The sequence below is a fragment of the Gymnoscopelus microlampas genome, assembly GCF_963454915.1.
Source record: "Gymnoscopelus microlampas genome assembly, chromosome: 3".
NCBI classification, from domain to species: Eukaryota; Metazoa; Chordata; class Actinopteri; order Myctophiformes; family Myctophidae; genus Gymnoscopelus; species Gymnoscopelus microlampas.
The window spans coordinates 11,360,064-11,383,051 of record NC_139940.1 but is presented as its reverse complement, the minus strand read 5'-3'; the positions used below and the strand labels follow the sequence as shown (position 1 = coordinate 11,383,051).

The 22,988-nt window shown below is 44.7% G+C and overlaps 1 protein-coding gene across 1 annotated transcript in view; it reads left to right on the top strand.

Annotated features, from left to right (window-relative positions):
- The window catches only part of LOC311041618 (IgGFc-binding protein-like), a 33,979-nt gene extending 15,275 nt beyond the window's left edge, over positions 1–18,704 (top strand). Inside the window, 15 exon segments of the mRNA XM_084052081.1 lie at positions 260–378; positions 957–1,153; positions 1,550–1,688; positions 2,565–2,747; positions 3,759–3,904; positions 4,602–4,948; positions 5,435–5,658; positions 5,843–5,984; positions 6,588–6,924; positions 7,155–7,271; positions 7,577–7,678; positions 8,122–8,317; positions 8,854–9,117; positions 9,354–9,490; positions 17,845–18,704. Coding sequence (XP_083908207.1) covers positions 260–378; positions 957–1,153; positions 1,550–1,688; positions 2,565–2,747; positions 3,759–3,904; positions 4,602–4,948; positions 5,435–5,658; positions 5,843–5,984; positions 6,588–6,924; positions 7,155–7,271; positions 7,577–7,678; positions 8,122–8,317; positions 8,854–9,117; positions 9,354–9,490; positions 17,845–18,117 — 2,923 coding nt within the window. The 3' untranslated portion in view covers positions 18,118–18,704.
- Positions 18,705–22,988: the final 4,284 nt, after the last annotated feature.

Below are 22,988 nucleotides of genomic sequence, written 5' to 3'. Positions count from 1 at the left end.
CTCTCCATACAGTACATGGGCATGTTATGTCTGTGAAAACTAATAGAATACGGATATATGGAGCAGTCGCACCTGCTATTTAAAGGTGTAATAACAGATTTGCTATATAGGTGTAATAGCAGGTGCTTTGATTGATTTCATTAATGTAATGGCGAAAACACGCCCATGACTAATTCAATGTCGAAATACAAAACCTTTGCCCGTGCACCTTTTTATTTTAATTATATGACATATGAAAGGCCTGGTTTCATGTCACCAGGGAGATGTCTACAGGTGGAGGAGGGCGGGACATCCTGTGTCGTCACATCCAGGCTTATGTCTCCTCCTGTCAATCAGCCGGTGCCAATGTATCCAGCTGGAGGACAGACAAATTCTGTCGTAAGTCTCTTCTCATTGGTTGATTGACTGGAGCATGCTTGGTGGTGTTGTGTGTAGTGGGGTCCGGGGACCCCCTGGGGGGTTCGAGGAGGCCCCCAGCAAAATGATTGATGAACCAAATGGACCCTTACCGGTCTATAACACTGAGAGTGTACAAATGCACCCAAATGGACCCGTAAAGGTCCATTTGGTTCCATTTGTACACGCTCAGAGCTATGGGTTTAACCCATTAAGACCTGGAACGCATCTGTGTCATTTTTTGATTTGAGCTAAAAAAGCATTATTTCACACTTTGGCTATTCAAAAATAGCAGATATACAAGCTCATAGCGCGGCACCGAGTGCCGCACTATGAGCTTGTAGATCTGCTATTTTTGAAAAATCGTGAAAATGTGTGCAAATCTTTGAATATATATATTTTTAAAGCGAACATTTTAACTCAAATATTTGCTTCTGGGACTCCCTGGAGCAACATATTTTGAGATGGGGGTCCGCGGCCAAATACATATAATTTTGGGGGTCCTTGACATGAAAAAGATTGAGTCTTAATGGGTTGATAAATCCCTTCTGTCCTTGCAGCTCTGACATGCCCAGCGGGGAGTCATTATGAGCTGTGTACAGACACCTGTACCTCCTCCTGCTCCTACCTGGTGACTCCTCGCCGCTGTCCTCTGTGCCACGAGGGCTGTCAGTGTGACGAAGGCTTGGCGTTCGATGGAGGACGCTGTGTTCCTGCGGAGAAATGTGGCTGTGTGGTGGATGGAGTGTACTATAAGGTAATAGTAAACACTCATTCTGTAATGTGGGAGGACAAACAGGTGAGAGTGTTGATGATGTGAAATTAAAAGGTCACTTGATGAATTTAACGAATTGCATGAGTTGGTTCAAAATTTTCTGCCGAATTAAAGGATGAGGAGAGAATTCAATGGTATGAGCCAACAAATCTATATTCAATGATGTCTCAAGGGAAGTGTAAATATGGAAAAAACAAAAACTAAATCAGTTGAATGTTGATCCTCAGGACAATATTTCCAATGTAGCAATGGAGTTATCCTTGTAGATGATGATTGTCTATGGTCTATGGTTGCCGGTACAATTCCGTGCCTGTGTACTGGTAAATACATGTGGATGGATAGGAGACATCACTGCTCATGAATCCGTTGCGCTCTCAGTCAGGTGTGTCGGTATTACGAGACGACTGTTCAGAGAGCTGTGAGTGCCAGTCTGGTCGCTTCAGCTGCAAAGAACACAGTTGCCAGAAGGGGGAGGAGTGTGGTGTGAAAGATGGGACGCTAGGATGCTACACCACAGGTACTGTGTGTGTGTGTGTGTGTGTGTGTGTGTGTGTGTGTGTGTGTGTGTGTGTGTGTGTGTGTGTGTGTGTGTGTGTGTGCGTGTGCGTGTGCGTGTGCGTGTGCGAGTGAGTGTGAGGGCTTATGTGCAGTGGTGGAAAGTAACTAAGTACATTTACTTAAGTACAGTACTTCAGTACACTTTTGAGATATTTGTACTTTACTTGAGTATTTCCAATACTTTCACTTCTACTCCACTACATTTCAGAGCCAAATATTGTACTTTTACTCCACTACAATTATTTGAAAACTTAGGCCTACTAGTTACTTTTCAGATATAAATTATTATATTATAAAACATACATTAACCACTTCATCCCTATTTTATACCTAGGCTATTTGAAAATAGCCGATCTACAAGCTCACAACGCGTCGCGATGCGACGCGTTGTGAGCTTGTAGATCTGCTATTTTCAAATATTTTAGTACTTTTACTTTTGGTACTTAAGTATATTTTGATGCCAATACGTTTGTACTTTTACTCAATTAAATTTGAATTCTGGACTTTTTACTTGTAACAGAGTATTTCTATATTGCAGTATTGGTACTTTTACTTAAGTAAAACATTTGAGTACTTTTTTACACCACTGCTTATGTGCAGGTGTGAACTGTCAGTGCCTGTATGAATAACATGTATCAAACCATTTGTCTTTGTGTGTGTGTGTGTGTGTGTGTGCGTGCGTGCGTGCGTGCGTGCGTGCGTGCGTGCGTGCGTGCGTGCGTGCGTGCGCGTGCGTGCGTGCGTGCGTGCGTGCGCGTGCGCGTGTGCGTGCGTGTGCGTGTTTGTGTGTGTGCGTGCGTGCGTGCGTGCGTGTGTGTGTGTGTGTGCGTTCCAGACCCTTGTGCAGAGTTTGAGTGTCGTGAGAAAGAGAGTTGTGAAGTCCAGGACGGTGAGGCAGTGTGTGTAGCCCAGTCTAAGGCTGTGTGCTGGGGCTTTGGTGACCCACACTACTCCACATTTGACGGGTGGACGTACTCTTTCCAGGGAACCTGCTCCTACGTCCTCGTCAACACTACAGGTTATAAAACCATACAACTACAGAACATAACAAGTTGATAACAATAATTTAAACTATGCATCAAAGCAGTACTAAGACGAATACTGTGCCATAGCAATTCCCAACCTGTGGGTCGGGGCTCACTGGTGGGCCTCCTGAATAATTGGTTGAAAATCATTTCATGGCATTTGTCCATTGATCCAAGCCGGAACACAATCGATTGATTGATCGTTAAAATAAACATGCTCTGAAAAATGCATGCATCCCACCCATCTGACCACTTAAAGGGGAATACCACTCATTTTCAACATTGAACTATGTCATTTACCCTTTAAGACCTGGAACTGTGTCATTTTTTAGATTTGAGCTAAAAAGCATTATTTTACACTTTGGCTATTCAAAAATAGCAGATACGAGCTTGTAGGCCGGGTGGGGAGCGCAGTCAGGGCACAGAACAGAAGTCAAGGCACAGACGGCTGTGTTGTTGATGGACAACGGATGCACGCTTATGAGAAACAACAAAAATAAAACCTGGCGAAACAGATGCGTGCATTAGCGCAAGATGAGGATAAAGGAAACATCCAGTTTGCTAATTCACAACTACTACTACTACTTTTGTATTTGAAACTTTAACTCTCTTGGTGTTTTGTTGTAGGGGATTATCTGCCACATGTATCTGTTATGAAAGAGAAATTGTATCATGAGTGAAACGGCTATAGTCCTTGGGAAACCATAAACCTACATACGACATAGTTCAATGTTGAAGATGAGTGGTATTTCCCTTTAACACGGCAGCCATTTTCAAGTGGATCCTGATCCAGGAAGCAGAGGTGAGAACCACTGCTGTACAGCACTTAGTACAGTACATAGTACTTTATACTGTACCACTGAGAGTGCTAACAATGATACTAATATTTAACGTAGTCATAATCACAATCATCATAAACAGAAAATGTAGTTGTACTGCTTGGTAAATCTTTCCAGGTAAAAAGCATATATCAACAACAACACATTTTATGATGTCCCCACCAGGTCGCGACCCCAGTCTTCCCCAGGTAACGGTGACAGTTAAGAATGAGCTGCGTGGAAACGATGTGGGCTCTTTCACACGTTCAGCTAGCGTGGACCTTCTGGGCCACCGTATCAACATCCCCAGAGGACAGAGTGGCACTGTGGAGGTAGGACTTGGTTTAGAATAGTGATTCTCCACCTTTTTAATTTCAAGGAGACCCCGTTTGATATGCATTAAGCCACAGACCGCCATTTGATATGATTTTTATCTCTGGGACCCCAATCTACACCATAAAATCCTCAGTGAACTAGGAGAGTTAACTCCCTCTCTTTGTTCCAGTTGGCAATTTTGTTGCAACAAGGCAAAATTGAGACACAACAAATGAGCACTAGACAAGGATGTCCCTCGGTATGTTCCCTGTTGCACATGCTATGCAGGAGCTTACGGTTCCTTTGCACACTTGTGATACTGGCAGTGGGGCTATTCGCCCTATGCGGATGATCTATATTTATGCATTTTCAATCCCACGCTCATCCAACGCACTCTAATCTCTTATAACAGAATGTCTATGAATTGTTTTAATGTATGGTGCAGTGTTTTTAAAAGGCGGTCCCCTCTCAGTTGCCTGCCAAATGAATTCAATTCAAATGAATGTCCTTCAAACAGTGTTTATTTCACTGCAAGGCAATTTGATATGTCACATTATGTTATCTGGAATGAAAACCAGTAATAGTTCTATGCTTTTGAATGATTAGAAAGATTGTCCAGAGTATGGCAGTACTGTATGGTGACAAACCTTACATTATGACCATTACACATATCATTCAATAACGTGTCCCATGTCTGTCTGTCTGTCTGTTTAGGTGGATGGCATCAGGACACACCTGCCAATCACATTAGATGGAGGAAGTATCTCTATAAAAAAGTCTGGAATAAGGGGAATAATCCAAGCCGACATTGGAGTAGAGGTGACTTTTGATTGGTCCACGCTCATCATGGTGTCCATCTCCAGCAGTTTCTATGGCAACCTGGGTGGTCTCTGTGGCAACTATAACGGTAACAAAGACGATGAGCTCACCACGCCCATGGGGAACGTGTCGACCACCGTGATCGAATGGGCGAAGTCATGGAGCATCACTGATGATGATGTTTTCTGTTACCATCAATGTGAAGGGGAGTGCCATCAGTGCACCACTCAAGACCGTCTACGGTACTGTTTAAATTAATAAAGTAATCAATCATTGTTAAACCCCCATGACCCTAGATTTATCCTAAATAGACGGCCACTGAGAATCTTCACTGGATCAGGTAGGTACTGTGCTGAAAGGTACAGTTATAGATGATGGTTGAAGAAATTAATTCAGGTATTATTATGAATACAGCATTATATGTTTTATTTATTAAGAAATTAATTATTGGGGCAGCAGTGGCTCAGGAACTAGAGCGGCTGTCTGGGAACCCGGAAGGTGCCTGGTTTAATCCCTGATTCTATTCCCGCCTTTCCCGGCTCCTCATGGATTTGTTTGTGTCAAAGTGTCCTTGAGCAAGACACTGAACCCCTAAGTGCTCCCCAAGTGCCCCTAGGTGGCATAGTTAGGATGGGTCAGATGCAGAGAACCAACAGGTATCAGTACAAGTGTACCCAAAAAAAAGTCCTTACAGAGGTTCTTGTATCTTTTTCTGTTTTGTACTGTAGACTTGCTGGTCCACAGTACTGTGGTATTCTGTCCAATAAGGCGGGTCCATTCTCTGGCTGCCATGGTAAAGTGCCGGTGAAGCAGTTTGCACAGGACTGTTTGTATGACGTGTGTGTCAATGATGGGAGACAGGAAGTGCTGTGCGAGGCTCTGACCAGTTACGTTGCAGAGTGCCAGGAGGGTGGAGTCAATGTGTCGCCATGGAGAGAAATTGCCAACTGTCGTATGTAAATTATATACAGTAGTAGAGTACATACATGCATACGTGCATATATACATACCACATATCTACATACATATTTATGTCTGTCCTGTCCTGTCCTGTCCTGTCCTGTCCTGTCCTCTCCGCTCCGCTCCGCTCCTCTCCTCTCCTCTCCTCTCCTCTCCTCTCCTCTCCTCTCCTCCAGCCCTGGCCTGTCCAGCTCATAGCCATTACAAAACTTGTGGAACATCATGTCCAGAAACCTGCAGTCCAAAGTCTGAGTCCTGCCCTACGACCTGTGTGGAGGGCTGCTTCTGTGACCAGGGATATGTCCTCAGTGGAGAGAAGTCAGTAGAGCTTTTTGATAATTTTCATCGCTACCTTTCAAACAACAGCTATACAAATTGTTATTGTTTATGTAAAAATGTATGTCAAAGTTCTGGATATTTATAAAGGAGGACTTTGCCTCTTTGTTGTGGATGTGCAATCATTATTTATGTTATTATTTCTTACCAATGTAGTCAGTTGAAGCAATAGCTAAACATCGAAAGATGGTTTTGTGAGTTGGTCAGGTTACTTACTTCACGTCTGTGAGTCCTGGTAGGATAGGAAACCAGCAGTACTAGAGTTCCTGGTAGGATAGAAAACAAGCAGTACTATAGTTCCTGGTAGGATAGAATACAAGCAGTACTAGAGTTCCTGGTAGGATAGAAAAGCAGCAGTACTAGGGGTCCTGGTAGGATAGAAAACCAGCAGTACTAGAGTTCTTGGTAGGATAGAAAAGCAGCAGTACTAGAGTTCCTGGTTGTGTGAAACACTGATCAAAGCTCTCTTGAGCTTCCTACTCAAGAGAACTTTAAAATGCATTGGTATGGCCCATCATGTAGAGGAACCACAGGATCCAATAGAGGCAGGCACATTCTCTGACTCCTGGCATTGATCATCCCCAGGTGTGTAATCAGGGAGAAGGGCTGCGGTTGTAACCATGAAGATCGATACTACCTACCTGGTGAGGTGTTCTGGGCGGACAAACAGTGCAGGTCAAAGTGCGTCTGCAACCCAGCAACGCAGAAGGTGGTGTGTGAGCGGCGGGGATGTAAGGCTGGAGAACATTGTTCTGTGGTGGACGGGGTCCAGGACTGCTACCCGGTCACCTTCCACACCTGCCACGCCCAGGGGGACCCGCACTTCAAAAGCTTTGATGGTCGCAAGTTTGATTTCCAGGGCAACTGTATGTACCGTCTGGCTAACGTGTGCAGAGAGACAGAAGGATTGGAGCACTTTGAGGTAAAATGGTGTAGGTAGGGTATAACACATTAAGTTGGGAGGCACAGGTGGACTTAGAGATGTATCTTGGAATGAAGTTTGTCTTGTTCAGCCAACAATATTCAAGCTAAATATTTCTTAATGCAACTCCATCTCATGCAGTTATCTATCCCATTTATTACTCTATTCTCTTATTACATCATTCTCCTCTCCCCTCTTCTCTTCTCTCCTCCTGTCCTCTCCTCTTGTAGGTGAGCTTGGAGAACAATAATCGTGGCAACACCAGAGTGTCCTATGCTAAAGTGGTGACTGTTAACGTCTACGGGCACTCATTTACACTGGCCCTGGACTATCCAGGACAAGTACTGGTGAGGACATATCTCTCTCTCACACACACACACACACACACACACACACACACACACACACACACACACACACACACACACACACACACACACACACACACACACACACACACACACACACACACACACACACACACACACACACGAAAATGCATGCAGGATATACTGTGAAGTTAAAGCTATGTGTGCTCATGTCTACGTGTGTTTGTGCTTGTACGGTATGTGTGTGTGTGTGTGTGTGTGTGTGTGTGTGTGTGTGTGTGTGTGTGTGTGTGTGTGTGTGTGTGTGTACATGTGCTGTGCAGGTGGATGGAGTGGCCGCCTATCTCCCGTACTCCTGCAATGAGTCGCTGGTCCGGGTTCATCGAGGAAACCGTTTGGCTGTTATTGAGACCCACTTCCTTAAGGTCACATTCTGACACAGAGACACACAGCTAGCCTTATACGTGCATGCATATAGAATACATATGTTTATACAGTATATAAAACATAATGCATATTGTCGCTGTTGGGCGGAGGCATTACATTGTATGTTCAAAACCGTTACTTCTCAAGAAATGGAAAAATGAAACTGTGTTCCAATGGATCCAATGTAGTTATTATTTTATTATTACTTTTCATTGGTTAATTATTCATAAAATCCACTGACTTAACCCACTTTCACTCTCGAAATGTTTCACAAATAGCGGAAAATGTGTCCAAATGTGATACACTGTGAGCTACTTTTTGGTTTCTACCCAACAGTGGCGATATATACGGGATGATTGTATCTCAACATCAACAGTGTACTTAAAATGAAACATTATTGTTTCTTGACTTTGTTCATCATTCTATTACTGTTAACTTACAGGTCTCTTATGATTGGCGGAGTCTGGTGAGGGTGCAGGTGGCAACAACCTATCAGAACACACTCTGCGGTCTCTGTGGCAACCTCAATGGTGATCCTAAAGATGACCTCACGCTGCCCAATGGGAAGGCAGCCTCCAGTGCCAAGGAGTTTGGAGTGAGCCAATGGCTGGCCAACGTGCCGAGCTGCTCTCATGAGTGTATGTCGAAATGTTTTGTTGAAATGTTTTACATTAAAGACTGCGTTCCACAATACAAAAAACAAGTATGCTCTACACCGGTGGTTCTCATACTTTTCCAGGTAAAGCACCCCCAAATGACTACCCCCCCCCCCCATCTGAAAAACAGCTGTACCAGGGATCCCCATACAAGTTGTTAAAATGTTTGAAATATATAAAAAATGTTTCAGATCTTTTGAAAATAGCCAATCTGCAAGCTCACAACGCGTCACATCACGGCGCGTTGTGGGCTTGTAGATCGGCTTGTAGATCGGCTATTTTCAAATAGCTGATGTATGTAGGTTTAAAGTGGTTAAACTGATTTTAATGTTTTATTAAGTCATTTTGCTGAGGATCCCCTGGAGTCCCCTCAAGGAACCCTGTTTGAGAACCACTGCTCTAAACCACACTACATACTGTCCAAGTGCCGCCATGGAACAATTTTAGATTTTTTAAAACGTTTTGTGGTACTTTATAAGATGAAAATGTAAGTGTACTTGTATATGTTGTGATTGTAGGTAAAGACTGCGCTCCTGAACTCCCCCCTGGCGTCAAACCACCCGCTTACACGGCGGCCTGTGAGGTCATTGTGTCAAAGGACGGCCCCCTGCGAGACTGTGTGAGCCGCGTCGACTCCGAGCAATTCCGCAGTGACTGTATCTACGACATGATGCTGACCAATGGGAAGGAGGCTTCCGCCTGTGACATCATCGCCGACTATGTGCAAGAGTGTCAGGAAGTGGGTGGGAAGGTAGAAAAGTGGAGGAGCAAGGACTTCTGCTGTAAGTTATGATAATAATAATCGTAACATCATATATCACCTTTAATACATAAAAGCAGCTAAAAGTGCTTTACAATCAGAGCAGTGAATCTGTTTGAATGCTTGCTCGAGGACACTTTAACGGGAAAGAAAGGGGCCTTCAAGCTCATCACCTGTGTGTTTATAACTGGCTGTGTTACAGTGGTGTATTGTATATTAATGTCTGTTATTTAGTGATGAATGTATTCTGCGTTTCAGGGATGAACTGTCCAGCCAACAGTCAGTACAGTTTGTTCGCTCCAGGCTGCCCTGTTTCCTGCTCCACTCCAGCTTCTAAGTGCAGAGTCAAGCCCTCTGAAGGCTGTGTCTGTAACCATGACTACTTACTGAGCCAGGTACTGTAACATAACAACCCATGTCTTACCCATGCTATGCACTTCTGTTATCCTCTACCTCTGACGTCACTCTGACACCCCCACTGTGTCGTCATGGCATCAGCCGCAAACAATTCAGTCAGCTCCATATACAGTATGGCATGCCCATATATGGGGCATATACTGATGACATCAGTGATCTCCATATATGGACATAAAAGGGACACGGACTGACAGATACAGAGATTCGGTTGTCCAGAGCCACAGATCTGACCGCTATGCCCATATATGGTCATGTGCATTTATGGAACTGAACAACTTCAAACTCGGCTCGTGCAGCGGCAAGGACTCGAGGGGTGGTGTGGTGCTGCCGTTGAGTAGTTCGGATATCCAGTTATTCAGAACCGCCGATCCAACCAATATGCCCAAATATGGACATTCCAATATATGGGCATATACTGTGACACCAGGGATCTATATATGGGCATAAAAGGCCTGAACGGCCTGAACTCTAGATGCTAGTGTGACGGTGGCCAGGTTGTCACATGTAACTTGCCACTTCTTTTTAGAATGCTGACACTCTTTACTTTGTCTCAATAATAAATAAATAACAATACACATTAAACTCACAACAATAAAATATCAGTTGCACGGTAAAGTGCGGGGTGCGTAATTACTGTGAGAATAATACTGTTTGTTAGGTACTGCAAGACTACGCCACCTTTTTATTTAAGAGGTAGGGTCCTCTGTAACACTCTTTCTTAGGCTATTCACAGGTTCGAGTTTACCCAGGTAAGGACAATACTTTTAAATGAGAACAACACTTCAACACATATCCCTTGGAGAAAGCTGGACGGAAACAGGTTTGTATAAAAAGGTAATCTATTTTATTAAGCTAATACAGTGGCGTCTATAAGCCATAAAATATTGAAAAGCATAAACAAAATATAACACTAATTCTAAAACCTCAACCTCCTAATGCGCCCACTAACTAACTAAAATACAGGAATACAGACAATCACCAAACACTAAAAACAGACAGGGCTTGTGCAAACTATAGCAAATAAATAATGAATTTAGCGTTAAAGTGCCAACTATTACTGAAGCAGTAAAGTGCCAAGTGCCAATTCAATTGCTATATGTCATATACTCATCACGGTTCAATGCAAAAGGTGGGAATGTCCTTATATGGGGTTTAGGCCAGGAATCACTGTCTCTTCTTGTCTTCGTGCGTATTGCCTGCAATCATAGAAACTAGAACCAGTTCATCTGTTCAGGTATATTTCACATATGAGGTTTAGGACCGTGGGTTTATAAAGGTAACGTTGCATAGAAGGACACTTACTCGCCCGCCAGACTGTACGTCTGGCTTTGAGGGTGTGAAGCGCGCAACGTTATCGCCACTGGACCTCTCCTCCGTTCCTTGGTTCGTCTGTCTGTCCTCCCCGTCTCTGCTGCTACTGCGCCGTCTGCTCACCGTCCGCTGCTGGTGGCTTGGTACGTGCCGCGATCACTGTATTCCCCACCTCTGCTCCGTGGTATGTCTGCTCCTCCTGTGCACAACCGTCCCTTCTGGCTGTCACTTCCACACTGCCCTGTATGCCTGTCTCTCTGCTGTCCAAGTGGCTCGCGCTCACTTTTGAATAAGGTGGGCCACACCCTACTCCGCCCTCATTCGCTCTGCCACCAGCGTGACCTGGGGACATTGGCCGTCCGCTGTCACAAGGCCAATGTCACACAGCCTATAGGGGAGTCCAATGTCAAGTGGCTCGGGGACCGGGGGGAAATACATTGTCAACCATAAAACATGCAGTGCAGAAATATAGTTAAGAGAATGATGTTTTTAAGTGCGTAATACAGGTTTTTCATCATCAATAAAAAATGTTACAATTTGGTTTCACCCCCCTGCTTTGACCCTGTCACATCCCCCCCCACTTTTCCGTTGCCAGTCCCTGCAACTGTCCCTAATCATGTCCATACCTCTGGGGTGGCTGGCCTATATTTGCTCTTCCCGAGCGCCGTGGCTCATCTGGTGCTCTCGGGACGGAGAGAAACCCATAATACTGCGGCGTTGTTGCTTCTACCTGCTCGGGCTGCACTACAGCTGGGGGGTCCTCGTGGGGCGACCTGGGGGCTACACACACTTTCAACGCATTTCTATGTATGGTCTTTTCTCGCCCCCCCTTCTCGGGTCTGACTCGGTACACCAACCCCGTAGCTCCCACCTGTTCCATCACTGCGTAAGGCTCGGGGTCCCACCACGTACTCAATTTCCCCTGGCCATCTCTCTTCCTATTTCGAATCCACACTCTCTCTCCTGGTAATAGGGGTGTAATACCGGCCCTACGGTCATAAACCTGCTTTCTCCTCTTGGCCGTTTCTCCCATCCTCTCCCCTGCGGTCCTATAAGCTGTCGCCATTCTCTGTTGGTGGTCCTGTACCCAGCCACCCACTCCCATGCGCTCTTGCGCTGACTGCACTCCTAACTGGACATCTATAGGGCGCCTCAAATGTCGGCCAAACATTAAGTAGGCGGGGGCATAACCCGTAGCACTATGGATCGTGTTGTTATAAGCATGAACTAACTCGGGTAAGTGCTCATTCCATCTTCCTTGTTTATCAGTGTCTAGTGATCGCAACATGTTCAGTAATGTCTGATTAAATCGTTCCACTCCACCGTTCCCAGCCGGGTGGTACGGAGTGGTGCGACTTTTTGCAATACCATAAGTCTGACATAAATGGTGCATTAACTCGGACTCGAAGTTGGGGCCTCGATCTGAGTGGAACCGGGCCGGACAGCCGAACGGCTGGATAATATGCGTCCATAACGCACGGACAGTGGTGTGCGCAGTCTGGTCTCGGGTGGCAATAGCCCAACTATAACGGGTGAATAAGTCAGTAGCTACCAGAATGTTTTGCCACGCATCAGCAGGCCTACCTAATGTGAGGAAATCAATGGCTATTACTTCTAGTGGATATGAGACTTCAAAGGGTTGTAAGGGGGCCCGAGGCTCTGACCTGTTCCTCTGCAGGCTGCAGGCGACACAACCCTGTTGTAACTGACGCACCGCTCCCTCCATGCCTGGCCAATAGAACCGACGTCGCAGCTGGGCCAAGGTCCTCTCCAACCCAGCATGCGCCGCGGCCGTGTGGATTCCTCTCCATACCTCCTCTCTGCGTGAACCTGGACAAATGATCTGTGAGTATTGTTCTTTGGTATAAGGATCGGTCACCTTCCTATATAACACATGATTTCGTATAATCAGTTTGTTCCACTGGCGTAACAGTTGCCGCGCTCCCCGAGTCCAATTCTTCCTCTCCACCATATTAGGGGCTCTCCCCCGTTCCACGCACCTCTTCACCACCTGCACATCTGGATCCCGATCCTGCGTCTCTCTCCACTCATCCTCCCGGGCTGCTGGCGTCGATTGTACAGCCGCCACATCTACAGGCTGCACTGGGAACCGCGATAGGGCATCAGCGTTGGCGTTGTTTTTGCCCGGTCGATACTTGATGTCGAAAGTAAACGACGCAAGTTGAGCAGCCCACCGTTGTTCCACAGCTCCCAATCTAGCCGTTTGGAGATGCGCAACAGGGTTATTGTCCGTGAATATTGTGAATCGAGCGCCAGTGAGATAATCTTTAAACTTCTCGGTCACGGCCCATTTAAGGGCCAAAAGCTCCAATTTGAACGAGCTATAATTTGCGTCATTCTGCTCGGTCGGGTGGAGACTGCGGCTTGCATAAGCTATTACACGTTCGTGACCGTCTTGGACCTGGGCTAGAACCGCTCCCAACCCACGGCCACTCGCATCAGTGTAAACCACAAAAGGCTGTGTATAATCCGCATACGCTAACACCGGGGCTTGTGTGAGGGCACTCTTTAACGCATCAAACGCCCGCTGGCACTCCGAAGTCCACTCGACTTTACACTGGTGGGATTTTACGTCATTTGGGATTCCTATCAATAAGTTGTTTAAGGGTCGTGCTATAGCAGCAAAAGAGGACACGAAACGCCTATAGTAACCCGCTAGACCTAGAAACGCGCGGACCTCGCGGACCGTTGAGGGTGGTGTCCAGTCCCGCACTGCCACCACTTTCTCCGGATCGGGCCGCACTCCCTCTTTGTCCACGACATGGCCCAGAAATTGCACTTCCCTCCGCAGAAGTTTGCATTTGTCTAACCGCAGCTTCAGTCCATGTCTCCACAGGCGTTGGAAGACGAGCTCGAGGTGCTGTAGATGAGAGGAGAAGTCAGGTGAATATACTATAATGTCATCAAGATATACCAGCAAGGATTCTGTCACCTGACCACTCAGACACTGCTGCATCAGCCTCTGGAACGTCGCGGGCGCATTACAAAGCCCGAACGGCATGCGTTGAAACTCGAACAGGCCCAGCGGGGTCGTAAAGGCGGTCTTCTCCCGGTCCCGGGGATCCATTCCTACTTGCCAATACCCGCTGGCCAGGTCTAACGTGGAGAACCATTGCGCCTTCGTCAGGCTGGTGAGCGTCTCTTCTATCCTGGGTAGGGGGAAGGCGTCCTTGTGCGTCACGGCGTTAAGTTTCCTGTAGTCGACGCAGAACCTCCAGCTGCCATCTTTCTTCTTGACCAGTACGATAGGTGCCGCCCACGGACTGCAACTCTCCTTGATGACTCCCTTCTCCAGCATCTCATTCAGGAGGGTCTTCATCTCCCGGTACATGGAGGGCGGCAACGGCCGGTGTCGCTCTCGTATGGGTGCCGCGTCTCCGGTCGGTATCTGGTGTTGCACGACGTCCGTCCGTCCGAAATCCTCGTCATGGATGGCGAACACCTTCTTCCACCGACACAACATCTCGTGTAACTCTCTCTTCTGCGCCTCCGGCAGGTCATCACGCTCCGTCAACACTTCCATCTCTTCGGGCAGGGTCTTCAGTGGTCCATCATCTTCCACACTGATTACGGCCACTTCCACCTCTCCGTCGGTCCCCAGGGACAGGCTCAGGTCCCTGCCGCCTCGGACATCCGCTTCTTCCACCGGGTACAGCCTCCCCAGCTTCTGGTGGCGGTCCAGGACCAGACTATATGCGTGTGGGTTGCACACTCGTATGGGAACACGTCCGTGGCGCACCGTGACGAGGGCACGGGCCACTCCCAAATCTTTTCCATCCGGCAAGGCTTCCATCAAGGCCTCGTAGTCCGCTCCATTTGGTCCTCTCCAAGCGCGGCCCCAGATCATCACTTCACTCTGCGCGGGGATTCGAATCTTCCGCCGGCCGACCGGCCACACATAACCGATGGACCCATCTTCGTTCGTCACTGCCTCCACCCTCCTACAGGTGGCGAATGCGTCCTTCCACAGCGTCCTTCCCTGCTGACATGGAAACACAGGCCTCCCAGGCCATTTAAAGAGGGCATGCCATACAGCGTTCACGACATTCATCCCAATAATCAGCGGTTGAGTACAATGTTCATCTTTCACGATTACAACTCCTCTCCCTGGGATCTTCATTCCCTCCAGCTCTAGGTCCAATATGGCATAGCCAGTGTACGGTAAGTCAAGACCATTAGCGGCGCGTAATTTAAAAACAAGGGGCCCATTTCCCAACGTTAGGTGTGAGAATTTTTCCTCAAATAAGCTTTGCTGCATTAATGTGACTTGTGACCCAGTATCCAGTAACCCCCTTAAGTGGACTCCTCCCATAGTGATCCCAATAGTCGGACAGTCCCCAATAAACACTTCATTAGCCCTTGATCTGGCGAGTGCGCGCTGCACCCCTGTCTCCCGGACCTCGGCGACAGGGCGTACTAGTTTAAATGATTGGGGTCAGATTTACAAAAGCGAGCAATGTGCCCAGACTGCCTACAGCTCCTACAGATCGGCCTACCTCCCTCATCCCACTCGTTGCGTTGGTACGGCTCCCGGCGTCGTTCAGATGGAGGCGAACCGCGAGGTCGTGTATCGGTGGTGTTGGGTCGAAGGAGCGGTCTGATCTCTTTCATGAGCTCCTGCGTAAACCCCTGCATTTGCGATTTGACGTCTTCCATAATCTCCTGTTTCAGTTTCTCTCTCCATTCAGATTCCTGTGAGGGTGTTGGGATAGAGACAGGTTTAACAGCATGGCACAAGATTTCAGCAGTCCCTTCTCTTCTATGTTCAGTGTCTAGTAGGAAGGCCTCATTTTTTAGGGCGGCGAAGTCTTCTGTGGGGTTTCGACGGGCATATATTCTTAAGGCTTGACCCAGAGGGCCTTCAGACAGTCCTACAAGTAACTGCTCTCGCAGAATGGCATCGGAGGGAGCGGTGTCTGGGTCGAGCCGCCGCAGCCCGCAGAACAACTCTCTAAGCCTCAAAATATAAGCCTGCACACTTTCGCCTGCGCGTTGCGCACAGCCATAGAACAAGGCACGAGCTTGGGAAGCAGAAACAGATGTTTTATACAACGTGTCTAAACATTTAAAGACTTTGGCCACTGTATTGCGATCTTCCTTGTCAATTACACTAATTTGTCGCTTAGCTTCCTCAGTAAGGGTCTGTACTACAAAAGCAACTTTTTTCTCCTCTGTTAAATCCTGAGTGCCCAATAATCCTTTAATCTGTTCTCTCCATTCCCTGTATTTCTCCTCACCTTCTATGCCCGAAAACTTAGGTAGCCACGGTGCCCCTGGATACACTGGCATCATCATCATTACTTTCTTGATTCAACCAAACAAAACAAAACAAAAAGCAGCAAAACAGCAAAATTTCAATACAGTTTCTCTTAGGGATTTTGTGTTGTTCTCTACCCAGTCCTGCCGCGCTACGCCAAATATGTGACGGTGGCCAGGTTGTCACATGTAACTTGCCACTTCTTTTTAGAATGCTGACACTCTTTACTTTGTCTCAATAATAAATAAATAACAATACACATTAAACTCACAACAATAAAATATCAGTTGCACGGTAAAGTGCGGGGTGCGTAATTACTGTGAGAATAATACTGTTTGTTAGGTACTGCAAGACTACGCCACCTTTTTATTTAAGAGGTAGGGTCCTCTGTAACACTCTTTCTTAGGCTATTCACAGGTTCGAGTTTACCCAGGTAAGTACAATACTTTTAAATGAGAACAACACTTCAACACATATCCCTTGGAGAAAGCTGGACGGAAACAGGTTTGTATAAAAAGGTAATCTATTTTATTAAGCTAATACAGTGGCGTCTATAAGCCATAAAATATTGAAAAGCATAAACAAAATATAACACTAATTCTAAAACCTCAACCTCCTAATGCGCCCACTAACTAACTAAAATACAGGAATACAGACAATCACCAAACACTAAAAACAGACAGGGCTTGTGCAAACTATAGCAAATAAATAATGAATTTAGCGTTAAAGTGCCAACTATTACTGAAGCAGTAAAGTGCCAAGTGCCAATTCAATTGCTATATGTCATATACTCATCACGGTTCAATGCAAAAGGTGGGAATGTCCTTATATGGGGTTTAGGCCAGGAATCACTGTCTCTTCTTGTCTTCGTGCGTATTGCCTGCAATCATAGAAACTAGAACCAGTTCATCTGTTCAGGTATATTTCACATATGAGGTTTAGGACCGTGGGTTTATAAAGGTAACGTTGCATAGAAGGACACTTACTCGCCCGCCAGACTGTACGTCTGGCTTTGAGGGTGTGAAGCGCGCAACGTTATCGCCACTGGACCTCTCCTCCGTTCCTTGGTTCGTCTGTCTGTCCTCCCCGTCTCTGCTGCTACTGCGCCGTCTGCTCACCGTCCGCTGCTGGTGGCTTGGTACGTGCCGCGATCACTGTATTCCCCACCTCTGCTCCGTGGTATGTCTGCTCCTCCTGTGCACAACCGTCCCTTCTGGCTGTCACTTCCACACTGCCCTGTATGCCTGTCTCTCTGCTGTCCAAGTGGCTCGCGCTCACTTTTGAATAAGGTGGGCCACACCCTACTCCGCCCTCATTCGCTCTGCCACCAGCGTGACCTGGGGACATTGGCCGTCCGCTGTCACAAGGCCAATGTCACACAGCCTATAGGGGAGTCCAATGTCAAGTGGCTCGGGGACCGGGGGGAAATACATTGTCAACCATAAAACATGCAGTGCAGAAATATAGTTAAGAGAATGATGTTTTTAAGTGCGTAATACAGGTTTTTCATCATCAATAAAAAATGTTACAATTTGGTTTCACCCCCCTGCTTTGACCCTGTCACACTAGTAGTGGGAAAAACATTTTTTTTATTAAAAGAAATATTCCAATAAACATTCCAATAAATAAGATAAAATAGCAGATCTATCGGTTTTCAATGTACATCAAAGTATATAGGTATTTAGTGTTTGATAAATTACAAAAACTATAGTAAATGTAACAATCTGCATTTTGCTCTTTCAGGATGGCTGTGTGCGGCTGTCACAGTGCGGCTGTCAGTTCGAGGGACGCTATGTTCCATCCGGTGGGAAGTTCTACGCCGATGCCGACTGCCAGCGTTTCTGTGTTTGCAGTGGGGGTACGATGTCCTGCAGGGACAAACCCTGTACAGGGAATAAGAAGTGTGGCGTAAGGAAGGGCAAGAGGTGCTGTTATTCCAAAAAAGACAAGGATAATCAAGGGTTTTCATTCTTTGGCGCTATAAAGAATGTTGTGGAAAATGTGTTTAAGGGCTGAAGTAGCAAGCAAGGACAGTATCTTTACTATAGTAGAGATAAGCTGATAAACTGACAAGATACATAAGAATGTAGATCTTCTGGAGTCTTCGTGGGAATTTCTTTTTTGTTATACGTACAGTATGATAGTTGTACACTTACGGTTCCTTTTTTTTTTACCATGAAAAATAATGTAAGGGTTAGACTGATTATGGGTAAATCATCATTTTCCCAGATATTAAGGACACAATAATCTTTCTAAATGATATGTGTATATATTTTACTGCATTTCTTTGATCAGGTGTGCTTGAGCTTAAATTACATTCAACTTTCAAACTTGTCAAAGTTTTTTTAATCCTTGAGTGGATATAGGGTCCATACAGTACATACTGTGTGCTGCATATATTTTGTATACAGTATATAGGTACGTGTATATCACATTATATACTGTGCACAGTCATTATGATAGGCTAATTTGTAGGATTACATTACAATTAATGCAATTCTGAATTTTATATAAATTAATTAAGCAATGATGCATCACTACATATGGAATCGATTATTGATGTTTGTTATCAAGAAATACATTAAACATCCTTCTGCAACATACTGTAACTGCATTTTGTCTCTGTGATTGAGATGGGGCTCTAAATGCATTTTTCTTTTGCGTGAAATACTTTACTTTGTCTCAGACATGCATTGCTCCATCTACTACTCGCTACAGTATACAGTAGGATGTATTTTGGATATCATATAGCTAGTGTAGCTAGTGTGTGTGTATTAAATTGTCCACGCATTCACACATGTCCAAACGTTACAAACTTTTACAACATATACTGCAAGATTATGGTACTGTGCAATGTGCATGCTTGAATATGTACAAGTGGTTTATTGAAAGACATGTATGAAAGAAGTTCAACACATAATGGCCATGCAGGCGTGCACACTTTCAGTTCAATTATTAGAATTATATTTGAACATTAAAATTGGTGAAGGGGTAGAATTGTTTTGTTTTTGTTTTGTTGGCTTCTGAGAGGCTAGGTAACCAAATTTCTCTTTTTGGAAGAGCATGAGCATTTCTTGAGTCTTTAGGTTTTAGCATAAATTAGAAAAAAGTATATTGGATGAGGATGTTCCAATTATATATAGCACTGTAAAATATAAAATATTTTGATAACTGATATAAAATACATTACAAATGATTTAGACATTTAGCAGCTTACCACCAACTTCTAAAATGCAAGATTGGAGTTAACGCATGACCTCAGTGTAAATGGTCAAGTAAATAAAGTGCTAAGAAATCAAGTCATACAAAATATGATAAATTAAGACACCTGTCTAAACATATTTGGCATGTGGACATCTATATATATATATATATATATATATATATATATATATATATATATATATATATATATATATATATATATATATATATATACTAAAAGTAGCCAACTGGAACCAAGGTAAAAAACACCCAGGTCATGTAGGAAGAAAAAGAGGGAGACACCGCCTTCACAGCTGTTTGGCGCGTTGATTGGAAACACTTTCACACAACGCACTGACCTGCAGCAAACGACTAGGTTCATCCATGGAATGTGAGCTTTCAATATAATCGTTGCTTTTCTGTGATATGTTATTATTAAAACGAAACAAACGTCATGAACTGCTGGTTGTTTTTCTGTCAATTCAAAATGCCCATGTTGAAGATTGTGTGATTTTCTTTTGTTAAAATAAGTCTTAATAGCTCCCTCTGATAGTATTTGTTCAGCCTATCTCTTCAGCTCTTTAGTAAACACAATGCATTTTTATGTCAGGATTCCAATTTCATCCAATCAGGAGAGAGAATACAGGATAAACAAGTGAGATTGGAAGTGATGAAAAGAAAAGAAAAGGCATATAAATTTGGAACAGTATAACATTGAAGCTGATAAATGGGTAGGCTACTCTTTCCTGATTGGATGACATGTGCAGTGGCCTCCCTGAAATGGCCACCCCTCACTGGAGGCTCGGGACCAAAAATGGACCCCCCCCCCTTTCAATATGATTTTATTATGTCCATTTTTAAAGTCCATTTCAAGTCACTGGTTAGTCATAAACATTGAGTAACGAGTTTATATAAGGTTCTATATCCTCCATGTGATTTATCTGTTACTGTGGTGCAGTCATGCAACCTTTCCTTTAGAAAAAAAATTGCTACATATCTTTCTCTTAGTGAGCTTGTAGATTGGCTATTTTCACCATAAAACTAAAACATGCTGCTACTCATAATAATGCTATCACTGTTGTTTCCTCTACTAGAACTGATGTAAAGTTGGATCACGGCAGTGACTCACAGCCCAGTTAACCTCAGAGAGCATTCCAGAGGAGAGAGCAGACAAGACAAGATGTCGTCCTGTTCGACTCGACAGGAACAGGAGCTCACCTGTCCTGTGTGCCGTGAAATATTTCAACATCCTGTTCTCCTGCCATGTAGCCACAGTGTCTGCAAAGCCTGTCTGCAGCGATGGTGGACAGCTAAGCCAACAAAGGAATGTCCCGTTTGCAAAACTAGATCCCCAAAGGATGAACCTCCTATCAACTTAGCGTTGAAGAACCTGTGTGAGACCTTCCTAGAGGAGAGAAGTCAAAGATCTCCTCTCTGCACTCTGCATGAAGAGAAACTTAGGCTCTTCTGTCTGGAGGACGAACAGTTAGCGTGTCTGGTGTGTCGGGATTCAGAAAAGCATGCTGGACACAAGTTCAGACCCATCGATGAAGCTGCACAGGGTCTCAGAGAGGAACTCCTGAAGTCAGTGGAGCCCTTAAAGTGGAAAATGGAGGAATGGGAGGAGATCAGCTATGATCGTGCAGCAGAACACATTAAGGAGCAGGCCAAGCACACAGAGTTGCAGATAAAGAAACAGTTCAAGAAGCTTCGGCAGTTCTTGCATCAGGAAGAGGAGGCCAGGATCTCTGCGGTGAGGGAAGAAGAGAGGCAAAAGAGTCGGATGATGATGGAGATGATTGAGGGGCTGAAAAGAGAGATGACGACCATTTCCAACACCATCAGGGATGTCGAGGCAGACAATGTCTTATTCATGCAGAACTACAAGGTAGGTCTGCAACTGTCGATTAATTTGTTAGCAATTATTCTATCGATTACTTTTTCGATTAATCGAGAAGCGCAGTTAGAAACATATTTATATACTTTTTTAACAAATCAGTTGACACACAAGTGTTATTTTGTACTTTGTTGCAATTGCCAATCTATGATCTCACAATGCGTTGCATCACGATGGGTTGGAAGCTCATAGATCGAGTACTTACCCTATTTTTTAAATTCTTTGAAAGGTTTCACCTATATTAAAACAAACAAAATTGGAATATATTATTAATAGATTATTTCATTTAATTATTATAATATCTCAGATTTATATAGCGTTTTTCTAGGTACTCAAAGTCGCATTGAATGATTGATTATGTTTTTATAATCGATTAGTTTGACTAACTGTTGCATGCCTATACTACAAGGCCACAGTGGAAAGAGTCCAGCGCAGGCTGCCGGATCTACCGCCGCTCCCCGAAGGAACAGTCATAGACGTGGCCAAACACCTGGGCAACCTTACCTTCAGAGTCTGGCACAAGATGAAGGACATTGTCTCCTACACACCTATCATCCTGGATCCCAACACTGCCAATTCAGATCTTATCCTGTCTGACGATCTGACCAGTGTGTACTACGATTGGAGAAATAGTGGATGGGTCCCTGACATCCCAGAGAGGTTTGATAGCAGTGAACTTGTCCTGGCTTCTGAGGGATTTAGCTCAGGCTCTCACAGCTGGGATGTTGAGGTTGGAGACAATACAATGTGGGATCTGGGCATGTTAGCAGAGCCTTTAGAGAGGAAGGAGGAAACGGGGAAACACTGGAGACTAGAATTTGATGGTGGTAAATACACAGCAGTCTACTCACCCGCTGATTCAGAGATGGATCTCGATAATTCCACTGCAGTCTCCTCATCAGTGTCAATGACGGAGCTCTCAGTGAACCAGAAACCCAGGAGGATCAGAGTCCATCTGGACTGGGAGAGAGGAGAGCTGTCCTTCTCTGATCCTGATTCTAACACACACCTACACACCTTCACACACACCTTCACTGAGAGAGTCTTTCCATACATTGATTGTCTTCATGGAGATAACCCTCTGAAGGTGTTAACTGGGACGGTCTGTGTCTCTCTGGAAGACCACAGTTAGATGTGGAGACAATACCTCTACACAACACATCACTAAACATTATCCTTGCTGTCGGGCAGAAACCTTGCCTTGTACGTCCAAAACAGTTACTTTTCAGGAAATGGTTAAAAAGAACCGGTGTTCCAATGGATCCAGTTCTCCAGTTACTATTTGGTCACAAGTTATTACTTTTCATCCAATATTTATAAAACCCACTGACACAATTAAACACTTTAACTTTAAAAGAAAAATCAAATGTATCGAAAGGAGCTGACCTACAATATATATCTGCTGTTTTTGCTACTTGTGCTCATGTGACCAAGTAGGGCGTAAAACATAAATTAATGAAAAAATATAAAAGTTGAAAGATGGAGATACAAGGCTTCTACCCGACAGCAATGAAAACTCCATGGTATTTCTGTTAAGTTGGGGGGGATTGAATACTTAACGTGAGCAAATGAATGTACTATACAAAGTTGAATACATTTTGTGTGAAGTACTTAAATATGTTACAAATCCTACAAGAAGTGAATCATTTGTAGAAGTACTTTACTATACTACAAAGCGTGTGAGCACACTAATGTTCTACACATAAGAAATTAATACTTTGCGTTAATACTTTAATCTACTGATTTGGTTGAGTACTTTGATGTACGACTAATAATACTAGAAGAT